Raw genomic sequence first — 15,729 nt, 5'->3', positions numbered from 1 at the left:
ATTAGCGTTGTATCCAGTTGGTGGGAACTCTAAATTTATTATGTTTATGCATTTAGTTTTATTTTGCTATCATATATGCATCTAGGGTGGTCTCCAGCTGCAGGATTTCTCTAAATTGAGGATTTTTATTGTTAGGTTTGCTCTAATAGTTGTAACTGTTGATGGATTTTATTCTATTGGTTATAAGTATTAAAATGCTAAGGATAAAAAAATAAAAGACAGATTTTTAGCCACAAATATTAGAATATCTGTGCCAAACAAAGCTGTTTGTGACATACACAAATGCTGTAGTACGACTCTCCACTTTCCATTGCAGCATGGGGGCTCTTACAGATCTCCCCTCAAGGAGTGGAATATTTGTGGAAAACTCCAGTGCTTCCCAGGACACCCACCTCTCCTGTGAGTTCTATAGCAGGGAGATGTGATATGGCCCTGGATGCTGATTTTAGCTTTTAAATAATTTGGAAAGGCTCCTGGCCACATTTCAGCCTCTGTACTGTGGAGGAGGATGAAAGTCTTGGGAAAGAAGAACATCAAGCTGGAATGGAGGGAAAAGATACCGTAGTTGGGACCCTCCCTCCAGATGATATCACGGTATCCTCTTGCACTGAGGATACCCCTATTATACCCCTATAATCCCAATGATAAGGCACAAACAGATAATAGTAACCAGGGATTCAGCTATTAGAAACATACATGCCGTATATACTCAATCATAAGCCGATTTGTTTATAAGCCGACCCCTCCCCCCCAAGATGGATACGTCAAAATGGAAAATTTTTATAACCCATTCATAAGCCAACCCTATAATTCAGGGGTCAGCCAGCTTTGGCTCCCAGGCCATCAGGATAAGCCACTGGCAGGCTGAGATGATTTGTTTACCTCCAACATCCGCAGGCACAGAGGTAAACCTAAGTAAACAATGTGTCCTGGCATGCCAGCTGCTTACCTTGATGGGCTGGGACAGCAACTGGTGGGGAAATTTTTTTAGGGGGAGAAGCTGGGAGTCAGGGGAGTAACCCCTGTGACCACCCCCCACATGACCCCCCACAGTGCTGGGGAGGAGTGGTGGTTGTGGTATATGTAGACACCAAAGAAACCTATCACAGTAGCATTTAACTTCAAAAAGGGGAACTACACAAAAAAAAGGAAGCTAGTTAAATGGAAATTAAAAGGAACATTCACAAGAGTGAAATGCCTGCAAGATGCATGGAAACTATTTTAAAACGCCATAATAGAGGCTCAAACTGCATGTAAACCCCAAATAAAAAAAACCAGTAAGAGGTTAGCTGACTGTGAAGAGTTACAAAGGGATCTCACTAGACTGGGCAACAAAATAGAAAGATGAAATTCAGTGCTGACAAGTGCAACGTAATGAACATTGGAAAAGATAATCCCAACTACACATATAAAATGATGGTGTCTAAATTAGTTGCTACCACTCAAGAGAGAGATCCTGGAGTCACTGTAGATAGTTCTCTGAAAACATCCACTCAATGTATAAATGCCACTGTATAAATTCATGGTACGACCACCCCTTGAATACTGCATGCAGTTCTGGTTGCCCCATCTCAGAAAAGGTATTAGAATTGGAACAAAATACAGAGAAGGGCAACAAAAGTGATTAGGGGTATGGAACAAATTCCATATGAGGAGAGATTAAAAAGACTGGGACTGCTCAGCTTAGAAAAGAGATGACTGAGGTGAGGGAGGATATGATAGAGGTCTGTAAAAACACGAATGTGTGGTGAAAGTGAATAGGGAAGTGTTATTTACTCCTTCATATAACACAAGAACTAGGGATCACCCAATTAAATTAATAGACAGCAGGTTTAAAACAAACATAAGGAAGTAGTTCTTCTCACAACACACAGTCAACCTGTGGAACTTGCTGCCAGAGGATGTTGTGAAGGTCAAATGTATAACTTGATTCAAAAAAGAATTAGGTAAGTTCATGGAGGACAGGTCCATTAATGCCCATTAGCTAAGATATGCAGGGATGCAACCCCATGCTGCACGTGTCCCTAAACCTCTGATTGCCAGAAGCTGGTACTGGACGACAGGGGATGGATCACTTGTTAATTGCCCTGTTCTGTTCATTCCCTCTGAACAATCTGGCACTGGCCCCTGTGAAAAGACAGGATACTGGGCTAGACAGATCACTGGTATGACCCAGGATGGCCATTCTTATGTTCATCTCCCAACATAATTCCCTACACTCCGAAAATTAGTGTTTGAAAACCAACCTTCAGCTTGCTGTGTATTGCTTTAACTTCTTCAAAACTGGAGGGTTTCGTGACAAGAATCTTGCTCAGTTTGTCATTTTCTACATGTAACCACTGTTCAAAGTCCTTCATGAGTTTAAGGAGGTGACTGTTCTCTTCCTCTTTGCTCACATTCACCTGAGTCACAGAACAAAACCCAAAAAGGAATTTATAAAAAAGGAAACACACATTATTATTACTGCCTTCAGTCACCAACAGCCAGTCATGTTCCTGTTGAACTCCCATTGACTCCAGTGGATCATCACCAGGGTCCAGGTCTGGTCTCTCCTGTCTCATCTCAACTGAAGCCAATTCTACAAAGTGCTGAGTACCTCATGAGAGGTGCTGAGGACCCTCACCTTCCACTGAAGTCTCAAGTCCCACAGGCTCCCAATATAAGGAAGAACTTTAGGTCTGGATTTCCTATGTAGACAAAATCCCCTATGATTTTCATAGGAGTTATGTATGTAGAAGGACAAAATAATTGGAAATGGAGCAGGAGGCACCATCCATCTGTGATTCATGTTATAATTAACTGGTCACAGGAAGGAGATGGAGGGCCAGGTCCTCAGCTGGTGTAAACCATCTGCACTGGAGCTATGCTGATTTACACCATCTGAGAATCTGGCACTGGGTTTGCTCTACTAAAATTTGACAGTGGAATGAGGAATTTAGCAAAACACAGAAGATTCCAGGTGGTTTTTTCCCTAACTCCCTGCCTGGCATAATGGTACTATTTACAAGGGTTTCTACTATAACACATACCGTTTCATATCCAAAACAGTACATGGGAGTTTGGCTGAGTGACTTCCACTGATTTGTATGGGAGTCATGAAGCTATGCTCCTACATCAGCCTTTGCAAATTGAAGATGTCAGATGTGCTTTCTAATGACCCAGTGAGGCTCAGAGCCTTGATCCCCACCTTTCAGATGTTTGCTGAACTTTGCAAATTGGAGAGTTTTACATATGGTATCAGACAGAGCCAAGGGGAAATGGGCTTTGTAAAGTTATTAAGGAACGCTGATACAGATTACTTCTCTCACCTGGGAGTGCTTGAGAGTTACCTCTGAAGAGCCGAAGGCCAACCCAGTCATCAGTGTCTTACCCATGACGGTTATATTCTTCCCCGTATCAACCACTGTTGTATTTGGCTGAATGCTGCTGAGGAGGCTTGAAAATACAAAATCAGAGAAGTCAATGCAGTGATGCATCTGACAACTGATACATTCATGGAATGGGGGGAAGGGGTGGGGAACCAAACCAACATACCTATGCTTAAAAATATTATTATTTCCTTACTATCTCCTTACTATTAATAAAGTAAGAACAAGTAACAAATCAGCAGGGTCACACAGTATTAGTAGTACCCAGTGCTAGCGCTGACTCGTAGCTCTTTAAGGAAAGTTATCAGAACAACACTCTTCTCTGCACAAGCAACACCACTGATAGGCTTTAATACTTCAGCCGGTCTGTTGATGTCCTTGACATGCTCCCTCCTTGCACCATCTTGAGCCCCCTGTCTCTACACTGCTTCAAGCCCCTGGAAAGCAAATGAAAAAGCACGGGACTCAAACTTGGATGCCCCCCACTACTGTCCCATGTAGCAGTTCTGGTGACTCCTCCCTCTACTGGGGTCATGTCTGGCTGATTAGGGCACCAAGAGGTTTTTCTAGTAGCGAGTAATCACTGGAGCATCACCAGTAACCCTAATCATATAAATGTAGCTCCACAGCGTACAAGTTGGTGCAGGTTATTTTTGTATGAATATGGGTACATGCACATGCACAGCACTTTGTTAGAAGTACAGCAGGGACCTGCAAATCTGAACAGCACTAGGTACTATAGTGAATGCTGCTATAAATACAATGAGTATAGATAGGTAGGAAAGAATATTAGCTCTGCTTAGAACGTTGCAAAACATTAAGAGCCAACTCCAGAAGTGGCTCCTTGGAAAAGTACAGTTGATGTACTTTCAGAAGAGAAGGATGGTCTTGTGGTTAAGGCACAACAGCAGGAGTCACCTGACCTGGGTTCTAGTCCTGTCTACCACAGAGTTCCTGCATGACTATGGGCTAGTCCCTGAAAGGGATACTGTCAACTTGAAATCTAGGCTCTTTGAAAAAGGAAAGTTGAAGGTAGTTTCAGGCTCTGAGCCTGAGTTTCTCTGCCAGATTTTGTGGGTTTTACAATCACATTTTCATATTTAAAAAATATTTTCTCTCCATTACCATAGTGTGGAAATACTACACATGGGAACCAGTGAAATTAACAACAAACAAAGTACTGTCAAAATATATATAGTAAACAACATGAGAAACCTTTTCCTCCATTGTCTGAGTGACTATTAACACCTAAAATGACTATCAGTACAATATTTTTGGAAAAGAGGGTGATTTTTTTTAAAAAGTTGCTGGCATCCCTTTAGCCCTTCCATTCCTCATTTTCCCCTACCACACAGAGATGGGCCCGAGTTGGATCCAAACTTTCTCAGTTTGGGAGCTCTTGGCTCTTGGGGTTTGGTTCAGGCCCATCTGTAATTTTAGGCTCTGCCTCTTTAAGTATCCTGTCCTGAATCTAAGGATCCATATCAGGAGTGTTTCTTGGTGCACAACTATGTTTTGACAATCTAAAATATTCTAAACAGTTAATATCAAAGTCTGCTGGTATTACCTATATGTTAAATATAGTGCTGTATTTACATACATCCAGAAAGCTCACAAAATTAACATGGCTAGAATATGTAAGTTATGCCCACTGACGCCGTCATTTTATTTTCAAGGTCTCCAGTTAGCAAACTGCGGATAATGAAATGCCACCAGGGGATCAGAGTTTGGCTCCCAAACATATCCTTCATTCCCAGGCCTCAGGGACTGGGAGCATGGTGCAGGCAGAATGCTCTAACTAAGCTGCTTATACAACTCCCCTCAGGGGAATACCTGACTGACTCACCAGCTATGATGAATTTAGCCTCACAGCATCCTTGTGAGGTAGGGATTATTATCCTCATTTTACAGTTGGGGAATGAGGCACAGAAATGCTGAGGCTACGTCTACACTAGAAACTTCAAAGCGCTACAGTGGGAGCACTCCTGCGGCAGCGCTTTGAACTGTGAGTGTGGTCACGCGTGAGCGCTGGGACACAGCTCTCCCAGCGCTGCTGGTAATCCACCTCCATGAGGGGATTAGCTCCAAGTGCTGGGAGCACAGCTCCCAGCACTTGGGGCCTGTCCACACTAGTGCTTTAAAGTGCTCAGACTTGCTGTGCTCAGGGGGGGTGTTAGAGCGCTATAAAGTTAGAGCGCTATAAAATGAAAGTGTAGACAAGGTCTAAGGCCATGTTTGCACTACAGCTGCTACAGCAGCATAGCCAGTGGCGTAGCCAGGTTTTCAGGGTAGGGGGAGCAAAAAACATAAAAAAGGCGCCCCCCCTGGGCTCCCCCTCTGGCCACGACCCCAAACTGGAACCCCCTCCCCTGCTCACCTTCGATCCTGCGCTTCCGAGCCGGGCTGCCGCTGCTGCACCATGGCTCCTCTGGCCATGCGGCCAGCAGGCGCCGCTTTCGCGCCTGCCGGCCTGAGCGGAAGCAACTGCTTCTGCTGAATCCCACCAGCTACACTATTGAGCATAGCTATGGCCCTCTCTATCTCTCAACACACGGGGAAAGAATTCCCAGAGTGACCGTGGGATGTGTCCTACGACGTCTCAGTGCCACACAAGTGAGTGCAGTGCAGTGCAGTGCAGACACAGAAACTCAAGTGTTATTTTGCAATGCAGCTGCTCTCACTTGAGCTAGGCGAACATGAGAGAAATAACTCAAGTGCAAACCGCTAGTTACCTCTGCAGTGAAGACATACCAATAACAGAACAGCTCATTTTAAAAAAAGTGAGGGGGGTGGGGGAGAGGCTAAAGCAGCTAACAGAAGTTTGGACAAGAGAAAAACATGCAACAGCCTGAAAAATGATGAATGAAAGAAATGCCTCCAAACATCAAGGGAGGGTTGTACTGAGCCCCCTAGTGAGTCAGCAGCAGTTAGAGATTTTAGCAAGCCTTACTCTGGAGCAGTAGCAGGCAGGACTTGAAGATAATTAGTTTATTATTAGAGGCTTCAGAGTAAGCCAAAAGGGTTGATGAGTCTGGGAAGATGATCCAGCCTATGAGAGAAGAAATGTGCTTTAAAACAGGGGAATACAATGGACCGAGGGATGGGATTGCACTGCAGAAGAGGCATGGCAGTTACAGGAGAGCATAATGGCAGGAACGCTAGTCATTGTTATTGGTGGGTTATTTTATTCATTGAGCAGCCAGCTGGACAGTGCACTAACTGCACTCAAACAGATAACTACACAGCCCATGGCCTGAAGGGAGCCCACTCTCAGTGTGGACATAACACAAGCAGTGATGGTCATAAACAAAAATGGAGTAAGGGGAGAGGTAGGGAAAGGGTCACAGATACATCTCGGTGGTTTTGCTAAATGTGGATTTCTTAATATAATTTGTATTAGCTTAATCCTCAGAGGTGCCACAGCAGACGTGGGATCTGAATGAGGAAGTGGTGGTAGCCAGGTTAAAGGGTTGCGGAGAGGAGGGAAGGAGAAGCGTGAAATAAGGCATGAAGGTAGAAAAAGGAGAAGGAAACAAAGCGGGTGTCAGACAGTAGCACTGGCAGAGCCAAGAGTGTTTGGTGGGAAGGGAGAGACAAGCTTGGAGTTCTAGGTCAGGGCTGAGTGAAAGCCAGAGGGAGCTTGTGACATTACACCCCATATTCTTTATGGAAATATGCTTATGGCATAACAGATATATTTTATGCAAGATGGGTCTTGTAAGGTATCATCAGAAAGGTTATGATTTACTGAATGTGATTATCCAATTTGTATGCATGTATCATTTCTGTATCTAAAGTTAGGAATATTGATTATGTAACAATTACAACTGTGTGTGTATTTAGGGCACACCCACCAGACAACAGGCCATCAGCCTTGATGGGTCATTAGGAAGAAACAATAAGCCTTTGAAAACTAATCTCTCTCCTTCCTGAGAGGCTGACACTGCTAGGGCAGTTGCCCTGTCACCTGGTACTAAACACCCTCTTGGACTTCTAGTAATTTTCCACTAAAAGGAGGAGGAAGTCAAGAGTGGGAAACAAAAGATTCCCGCTGTATGTAAATTTCATTTAAGGCTGGGCAGTAAGGGCAAACAAGACTCTTCTCCACTGCCTTCCTGCCCAAGAAGAAAGGCAGCTGAAAGTACCTGAGGGGACAAAGGAACTGAGCAGTGGGAAAGGCAAGAGCTGAGTCCAGACTAAGTCAGGAGTCTAGTCTGTAAAGAGAAATAACTGGAACTCTAAGCTACAGAAACTCTGCAACTTGCCTAAAACATTTAGCGTGAGAAATTATTTCTTGAAACCAGTCTCTCTAAGATCTTAAGCTTAGTATGTTTTGTTTTATTTGCTTAGTAATCTGCCTTGTTCTGTTTGCTAGCCCTTATAATCACTTAAAATCTTCTTTTTATAGTTAATTATCTTATTTTTGTTTATTATTAAACCCAGTTTGCACAATTTCTAATTGGGTGGGGGGGAGGGGAGGAGAAGTTGTGCATATCTTCCTCCACATTGAGGGAGGGGGTGAATGTATGAGCTTACGTTGTATAGATTACTCTACAGCGCAAGACAATATTATTTTGGGGAGACTTTCCAGAGGGGAGCTGTACTTGAGTGCTGGGTGATTTCCTAGCTGAGTCTTCTCATAGAGAGCTGTTTGCAGCCTCTGTGTGACTTTATAGCTGGTGCGTCCCTACCTATGCGTCTGCGTGTGCTGCTAGAGAGCCTAATTCAGCAAAACAGGGAGAGGGAGCCCAGGCTAGTGGAGCAGGCAGGCTCGGTGAAATCCCATTACATCAGATGGCATCCCAGAAGGGGGGTCCAACCCATCACAAATCTAATGTGAGGTTAAGTACCATGTGAAAGATCTTTTTATGCAGAATGGAAAATAAACTAGAAATTAGCATTAATGGATAGAAGCACTTTTGTCTCATTTGAGGGAGCAAATTCCAAAATGAAAATAATTGAGAGTGCTCTTAAAAAAAATCATCAGAAGCAGGTGACCAACCTGTTATTTCTTTGTGTATTTATCAACAAAATCCAGGACACCCACAGAAATCACGAGAGCCGGAGAACTCCTCCCAAGCACGTGGTAATCCAGACAAACCACTTGTAAAAGAATCCAGGAGCTCACAGCAGAGATGGAGAGGAAATGTGTGGTTCTAATTAAGAAGCATTCCTTGACAGGTAACAGCCAAGGCATCTGGTAATGGCAGGGGTAAGAATGTCTTCCAAAGGGACACGTAGCTGCCGGCAAGACCTAATTAAAGAGTGAGCTCTGTGTGTGTGTGTTTGGCTTGGCTTGTTTTTGAACGGCTTTAATTTGAATTGTTTATTCTTGGGAGCCATGCTCTGAAATCTAATGAGGTTTCAACACAAAACTGTGTGAAACTGTCACCCACATTACAGCTGGTTTGCTGTGGCTGCAAGAGGCACAGCTCAGAGTCTCATTATCTCCTACTAATGCTTGCAGGATACATGGGAGGTGGAGACTGTGTCAGTTTGGGGTGGCGGATCATGATAACTAACCTAGACACGTTATCACGGTGCTTGGGTGAGCATCTCAATTCCCCCCGCCTAAGGCCTCTTCTCTGCCATCACTAACAATGTCACCCTCTCAGCCCCTCAGGTCGCTAAGCCCAGAGGCACCTCCGACTCTGCTCTCTCCCTAGCCCCCCACATGCAGGCAATATCCAAGTCTTGCCTCCCCTTCCTCCTCCATAACCTCTCCAAGATCCAGACTTTTCTCTCTGTTCACATCTGCAACACTCTCATCCAAAGCCTTATTTCCTGACTCAAGTACTGCAAAGCTCCCATTGGCTCAGGCCTAAGGGAGATTTGCCAGGTACAGTGTCTGCTCACAGACCACAATATCCTGGCTGAAGTCTCAGAAGAGGTACTGTGCAGGGCATAGACACAGCTGGCCTGAGTCTCCATCTTCTTACACCAGTGTAAATCAGGAATAATTCCACTGCAGTCAAAAGAGAATCAATCACAGCCCCTAACTTTCAATACTCCTTTAGGCTTAGCATTTGCAGGGCTGGTTATAGAGCAGCAGAGAGAATCCCCCTCAAAGGGACATGGGAAAGACACATATGAACGCTTACCTGATTGTCATTTTTTTGAGTGATCTCAAAGATTCTGTCAGCTGGTTCATTTCAGTATGGACGTGTGCTGCCCCCTCTGGGGAAGAACTCTCAATCACCAGCTGGCCATGAGCCCCAACGAGGTGCAACTGGATCTCTTTACCTGGGAATTCAGCTAGCAGCCCCTGAAATTCACAGCACTCACAGTCACTTTCAGGTGTCGCTGCTATTGCTGAAGCTTTACCACAATGCATGGTACCTGTGTCAAATGAAGGGCTACGTTCAGCTCAGGATCATGCTCGTTTCTCTTGGCACTACACTAGTTACGGGCCCCCAGCTGCAAGATCTGCTAGGGGTTCCTGGAGGAATCCAGCAAAGCCCAAGAAGTGGGTAGCATGGGATTAGGGAAGGGGTGTAGCTAGTACGTCCCTGCTGCAGGGTAACACTGTGGGGCTTCTCAGGAGCTCCCAATGGAAATTAAAACTGCTGCTTCCCGCTCCAGGGCCAATCAGCCCAGGCTGGCACAGAAAGAGTAAATCACCACTATGAGTGAATCTGACCCCAAAGTACTTCCATGGAGGGAAAACTGAGCAACTGTGGGAACGGAGACATTTTCCCTTTGACACAAATAAATGCAACGTAGGATAAACCAATAGAATAACGCACCATTTAATGCTACACTGCTGTGTGTCTGGAGAAACCATCCTGCCAGGAGGAATTCACTTTCAAGACTGGATTTTCCTTTAATGATGCTGCAGACATTTCAACAGAAGCTTGGTGCTTCTTTCGCCCTGACCACCCCCAGATCATCATGCACTCATCATAGAGCAGTCCAGTTAGGCAGTAGGAATCCTCTGTCCACCCGTTTACACGGCAAATGGAAATGGAACCCAGGGAAACACACCACTTCTCCTGAACATCTACCTGCTGCATCGATCACAAAAAGCAAATGGATGATGACATCATACGCCAAGATGTGATCCTCACCTCCAGGTCTGCGACTCTGCTCTCCGTGTTCCTTTCCCCACTGGCATCCTGATAGGATTCCAACTTCTGTTCAGTCATTGTGATCCATCGCTGAAGGTCTGATAGTTTGTTATTGAACGCCCAATGCTCCCGAACGTGCTTCTCAGTCCGCGCCAGGATGATCTAAAAATACCAGGAATGACCAAAACACATCAGTGATAGAACACAAAGAGATAGCAGGCTTCACAAGAGAGATTATGGCGACGGGTGCTATAGAAACACAAAGAGATGAAATAAAAATAAGGATGAAAGGCAGGAACTCCTAGCTGTTTAGTACCATGACATGGAATGCACCTCCTAACTGGATATCTACAAGCTCCTGCAGATCTGAGCTTAGCCACATGGTGGGGCATTATGTATTAGAATAGTTTCCCTCTTTACAGATGACTCAAAGTGAAAAATCTTGTATTTTAGTATCTGAACTAAGTACTTCCTCCTCCCCTCTTTGCATGCAAAATCACACAAGATATAATAAAAAGAGATCTGCCATATGGTACTTTTACCTGGAAAAATACTATTTGTGTGATATATTTGTTTACTATTTGTGATTAAAAACTAGAATTCCCTAGCATATTAGAGTCAAATTTTATTACGGATAATTATTTAGTGACAGCAAACCAAGAGAATTTTACATGATCTCAGTTTGTTTTGGGAGGGAAGATTTTTATAGCTGTCTTTACAAGCAACAAAGTACTTTAGGTCAGCAGTTCTCAGCTGGGGATCCGCAACCCCCTGGGGACCATGAGCCCTTTCAGGGGGACCGCGGAGCCCCACGGCTGAAACCTGGTGCCCCAAGCCCCAGTGCTTAAGACGGGAGTGGCGTGGGACTAAAACTGGCGCTCCACCCCTCCACCAGGAGCGGCACGGGGCTGAAGCCAGCAAACCTTTCCACCCCTCACCAAGCCAGGAGAAACAGGGGGCTGAAGCCGGGAGCCCCAATGCCCCGCCCTGAAGCTGGGAGCTGCACTGAGAGCCAGCCCCTGCCCGTACACAGCCCTTAGCTACCCCCTGCCTGCACCCTGAGCTACCCACCTCCCTGCACACAGCCCCTAGCTACCCCCTGCCAGCACCCTGAGCTACCCCTTTGCCCGCACACAGCCCCAGCTACCCCCCTCCCTGCACCATGAGTTACTCCCCTGCCCACAAACAGCCCCTAGCCACCCCTTCCCTGCACTGTGAGCTACCCCCCTGCCTGCACACAGCCCCTAGCTACCCCTTCCCTGCACCCTGAGTGGTTTTCCAATGTTTTGAACTGAGTCCCCCTTTGAGTTATATTTCTTGGTTACATCCCTCCACAGCCCAGACAGGCTGGTGGCTTCCTGAGTGAGTCAGTGGGTGGAGGTGGCGCTCCCTCCCTGGACCCTGCTGTGCACAGCTGGCTCAAGCCCCACCAGCCCCCCCACAAAATAGAAGTAACACTATCCCTATGCCCAAGGGGTCCCCTCCCTGGGCTGGAGCCCAGCGCTCCCTTCTCCTCCCCCGCTGGGCCCTGGCGTTTTTATAGCATGCTGAGAGGGGCCTCAGCAAGAAAAAGGATGAGAACCCCTGACCTAGGTCAAATCAGTCCTTGAGGTAACTGCTGTGGGTTTGGTCCATTAACTTTTAGGTCTTACAAAGTCTGCGATAAACCTTCCAGATGACCCAGTACTAAATGGCCTATGCAGCAAATCCCAAGAACATTGCACGAGCCCAAGCCAAAAAGATCTGGACACTCAGCAATGGATTCAGCCCCACAGAGTGGGGAGCCTCACACTGCACAACTGAGACTTTCCAAACCAACGCGTAGTAGTGTTTATAGGCTCTGAAAGGGAGTCTATCCACTCCTCACGACTTGTCTGAACACAAAAGTTGTATTGTTTAACTATATTGGTGTAGTTAAAGTCATACAACCCTCACTAGTGTGGACACAGTTATATTGGTATAAAGGTGCTTTTTCCCATACAGAATGGGAAATATACTGGTATAAAGGTGCTTTGCATCCACTGTAGGGGTTGGAACTTTTTTAACTATATAGGTAAAAATTCCCTGCTCCCACAACCAAAATATTTATACCAGTTCAACATCTAAGTGTAGCCTCAGTTGGTAGGATGATGGCCACAATGTAGGGTGAGGAAGATTAAAACAGAGAAAACTGGGGAATGTTTAAAGATTGATCAAGGCCATAAGAACTCAACCCCTGCCTTCCATTAGCGGAAAATGTCAGTGGTTGAAAGCAGACATTATGATAATGTGAAAGGATAATTTTCATAGTTGCCACTTTAAATTCTCCACTAAATGATGAGTTACCTCCAGAGATCTCTTCAGTGTCTGATAGTCAGATGAAAGCTGGTTCATTTTATGCCTGTGGGTGGGATTAGATTGAACTAGATTCTCCAGCTCTTCCATTTGAACTATAAACTCTGCCAACTCTTCTTGGATCATCTGTAGAGAAAAAGGAATACTGTACACTGGCTACTTCCATACTGAACATGATTTGGCCCTACAAGACAGGTCAGAACGTTGATTCTGCAGTTGGTTCTATTTGACAGCATGAGATGTATTAAAGAAAAATAACTCATTTTAAGCATTTTAGTTTTTGATGCCTAGAACTGAAAATTTACAAAAGAAGCCAGCAGGCATTCTGATACATTAGCAGCTGATTACAAAGAAGCCAAGTGATAGCATGCTTGCTGCTACTAGGCTAATTAAAGCACCACAAATGTTGCAATAGCATCAAAATAGCAGCAATTTAAGGACCTGATTTTGCTGTCACCGAGGCCAGGTCTACACTAAAAAGTTAGGTTGACCCAGCTGTGTTGCTCGTTTCTCTTTGCACTACAGGAAATATCCCAATTCCCAACCCCGATTCTCACCACTGTGAGATCAGAACCAGGCTGTATACATTTATCATAGAAAAAACATTTTTCTAGAATCAGATAATCAGATAATCTAGATTCAGACTTGTGTGACAAGTCGAGCAAAGAAGGGCTTCTCCTCACCGCCCCCCGGTACTTCTGACATTAATAAATTACACATTTTGCCTAGAAGGAAAATAAATCAGTCAGGCCATCTGCCAACGTGAACGTGATTAACATGCAGGTAGCATAGATAACCATCATTGTAACATACCTGTAGTCTCTGGAGTCGTGTTTCTTTACCTAAAAGGTCAGGTTGTGGTTCATTCTCTAGATCTACTTTGGCTCTGATAGCAGATAACTTCTTCTGCAGAGGCACAAAGCCTGCATCAAAGTCTTTATGTTGAGTTACCAAATTCTAGGCAGAAAGAGCAAAAAGAACACTTGATATAGAATCATAGAAGATTAGGGTTGGAAGGGACCTCAGAAGATCATCTAGTCCAACCCCCTGCTCAAAGCAGGACCAATCCCCAAACAGATTTTTACCCCAGTTCCCTAAATGGCCCCCTCAAGGATTGAACTCACAACCCTGGGTTTAGCAGGCCACTACAATTATATTATTTTGTGAGAGTCTACTTGACACTCTGAGCAAATAAGCAGCTTCCCTGCACAATAATCCATGTTTCTATTAATCTACAAAATGCATCAGACACAGTTGATTAGTATTAGTGAATTATTTATACAAATCTGGATTAATAAAAGATTAATCACAATCTTTGGCATGGATATTAAATAGTAAGCAGGCCTTGGAGTGAATTTAATATTAACTGCTCACCTGCAGTCTGCTTCTCCTTTGCAGCAGACTTTTGTGTAGAATTTCTCTCTCCTTTGCCGTATCGGTTACTTCCACTAGGAGAGACTTCGCTCTCTCCTCACCAAAGATACTGCTGAGCAAATCCTTCTTCAGCTGTAACATCACCAACTGCTCCTTGAATTGGGAGCTCTGAGCCAGGCATGCCTACAGGAGAACAATTCTTCTAGTGAAATCGTAACACCAAGGGCTACATGAGCAGATCAGGTGGCAAATGCACAGAAAAACAGCAAGGCCATGACTGTAGGACAAAAGTATCTTGAGCATACCTGCTATACCACAAGGCACCCACAGTGTGCCCAGCCGAGAGCCAACTCGGCAACTTGCCAGAACCCTCAGGGCAGCACTCATTTTTTAAAATAAAGGGAGCCAATTGCAGTCACCTTCATGCCTCATTTGGAGATGAGGCCCAACGACTCAGCATGAAGCCTGGCTGTTCGCATCAAGGTGAAGCATTGTCGTCTACACTCTCAAAAGGAGGAAGCTGTGGGCAACACTGCAGGGCTCTGTGGGCCTACTCCAGTCCTGGTATAACGTATGACTCAGGCTGCTATACCACAAACTGCATCAGGAACGAGTCAACACTGCTCACAATATTTCTTTTATATAAACCGGACTGCTTCTTTTCTCTGGTTTGCTGGCCTGCATGAAGGAAGCCTACTCAGCTACATGGTGCCTGACATGAAACTGTCTTATCAGAGTTACGGTTCAGTTTGATCCCTGTTTATAAAAGCATTTATTCCAGAGATCCAAGGAGTGAGGGTTTTGCCATCACTACTCAATTCATGGGTGCATGCAGCAATTATGCACCTTCATCTCTAAACTATATTATTAGAAAAGTATTAATGGAGTCCTCAGATTTCCAACCCAGATGGATTTGGGGTTACTGACAAAGGCAATAATAAGGCTCTTATATAACTTTCCTTACTCAACTGGCAACTCTAGCTCATTAAATAGAATGCTCCAAATGATGCGATTTTGTTACAATGAGTGAAGATGTAGGCCTGAGTTTCAGCAGTGTGTTATTTCCTACAGGAACTGGAAAACATTCTCAGTTGTCGCCATCAGACAGCTGCATTCGTGCACGTGTCACTACAGCTTGTGCCATGCGAACAAGATACTGGCTTCCTAACTTAGCTGCAACTCTCTACCTCAATCTGAAGTAAGAAAGCATGTGTCAGGGAGGGCTCAGCAACGTTAGCAGTGCAGTCCAGAAGTCTCTGAGCTGATGGCTTCCACAGCTGGAACTCTCGCAGTGGATTCTGAAAACTCTGCCTGAGCTCAGTTTCAGTCCCAGTGCTCATTTTAAACGTCTTTCCCTTGACCCTGCAAGAATAAGCAGACAATGGAGAGAATGATTAAAGTGAAATCTTTAGCTAAATGTGCAATTCACTGAGGGACAAAATAGCACAATCCTCGTGTGCCTGCTCCACCCAACACAAAGAACCTCGGTTTTCTCCTTGTGTACTCTTGGCTTTGTCCACTCTTTACTAGGCAGCTGCTTCTGCCAGTCAGATATCCAACAAACCCTGCTTAGATCTGGAGGGACA

At 44.9% G+C, this 15,729-nt stretch overlaps 1 protein-coding gene across 2 annotated transcripts in view; it reads right to left on the bottom strand.

The window, feature by feature from the left end:
- SYNE3 (spectrin repeat containing nuclear envelope family member 3) overlaps positions 1-15,729 on the bottom strand; it is a 105,583-nt gene that overhangs the window by 20,602 nt on the left and 69,252 nt on the right. For both annotated transcript variants that reach the window (XM_039533854.1, XM_039533855.1), the window contains 8 exons: positions 15,331-15,505; positions 14,144-14,326; positions 13,583-13,726; positions 12,761-12,895; positions 10,436-10,597; positions 9,470-9,633; positions 3,309-3,435; positions 2,247-2,402 (listed from right to left, as the gene is read on the bottom strand). In XM_039533854.1, coding sequence (XP_039389788.1) covers positions 2,247-2,402; positions 3,309-3,435; positions 9,470-9,633; positions 10,436-10,597; positions 12,761-12,895; positions 13,583-13,726; positions 14,144-14,326; positions 15,331-15,505 — 1,246 coding nt within the window. The remainder of the gene's footprint in view (positions 1-2,246; positions 2,403-3,308; positions 3,436-9,469; positions 9,634-10,435; positions 10,598-12,760; positions 12,896-13,582; positions 13,727-14,143; positions 14,327-15,330; positions 15,506-15,729) is intronic.

The sequence above is a fragment of the Mauremys reevesii genome, linkage group 4 (assembly GCF_016161935.1).
Source record: "Mauremys reevesii isolate NIE-2019 linkage group 4, ASM1616193v1, whole genome shotgun sequence".
NCBI classification, from domain to species: Eukaryota; Metazoa; Chordata; order Testudines; family Geoemydidae; genus Mauremys; species Mauremys reevesii.
Note: the sequence above shows the minus strand (reverse complement) of the source record. Positions and strands in the feature narration are given on the sequence as shown.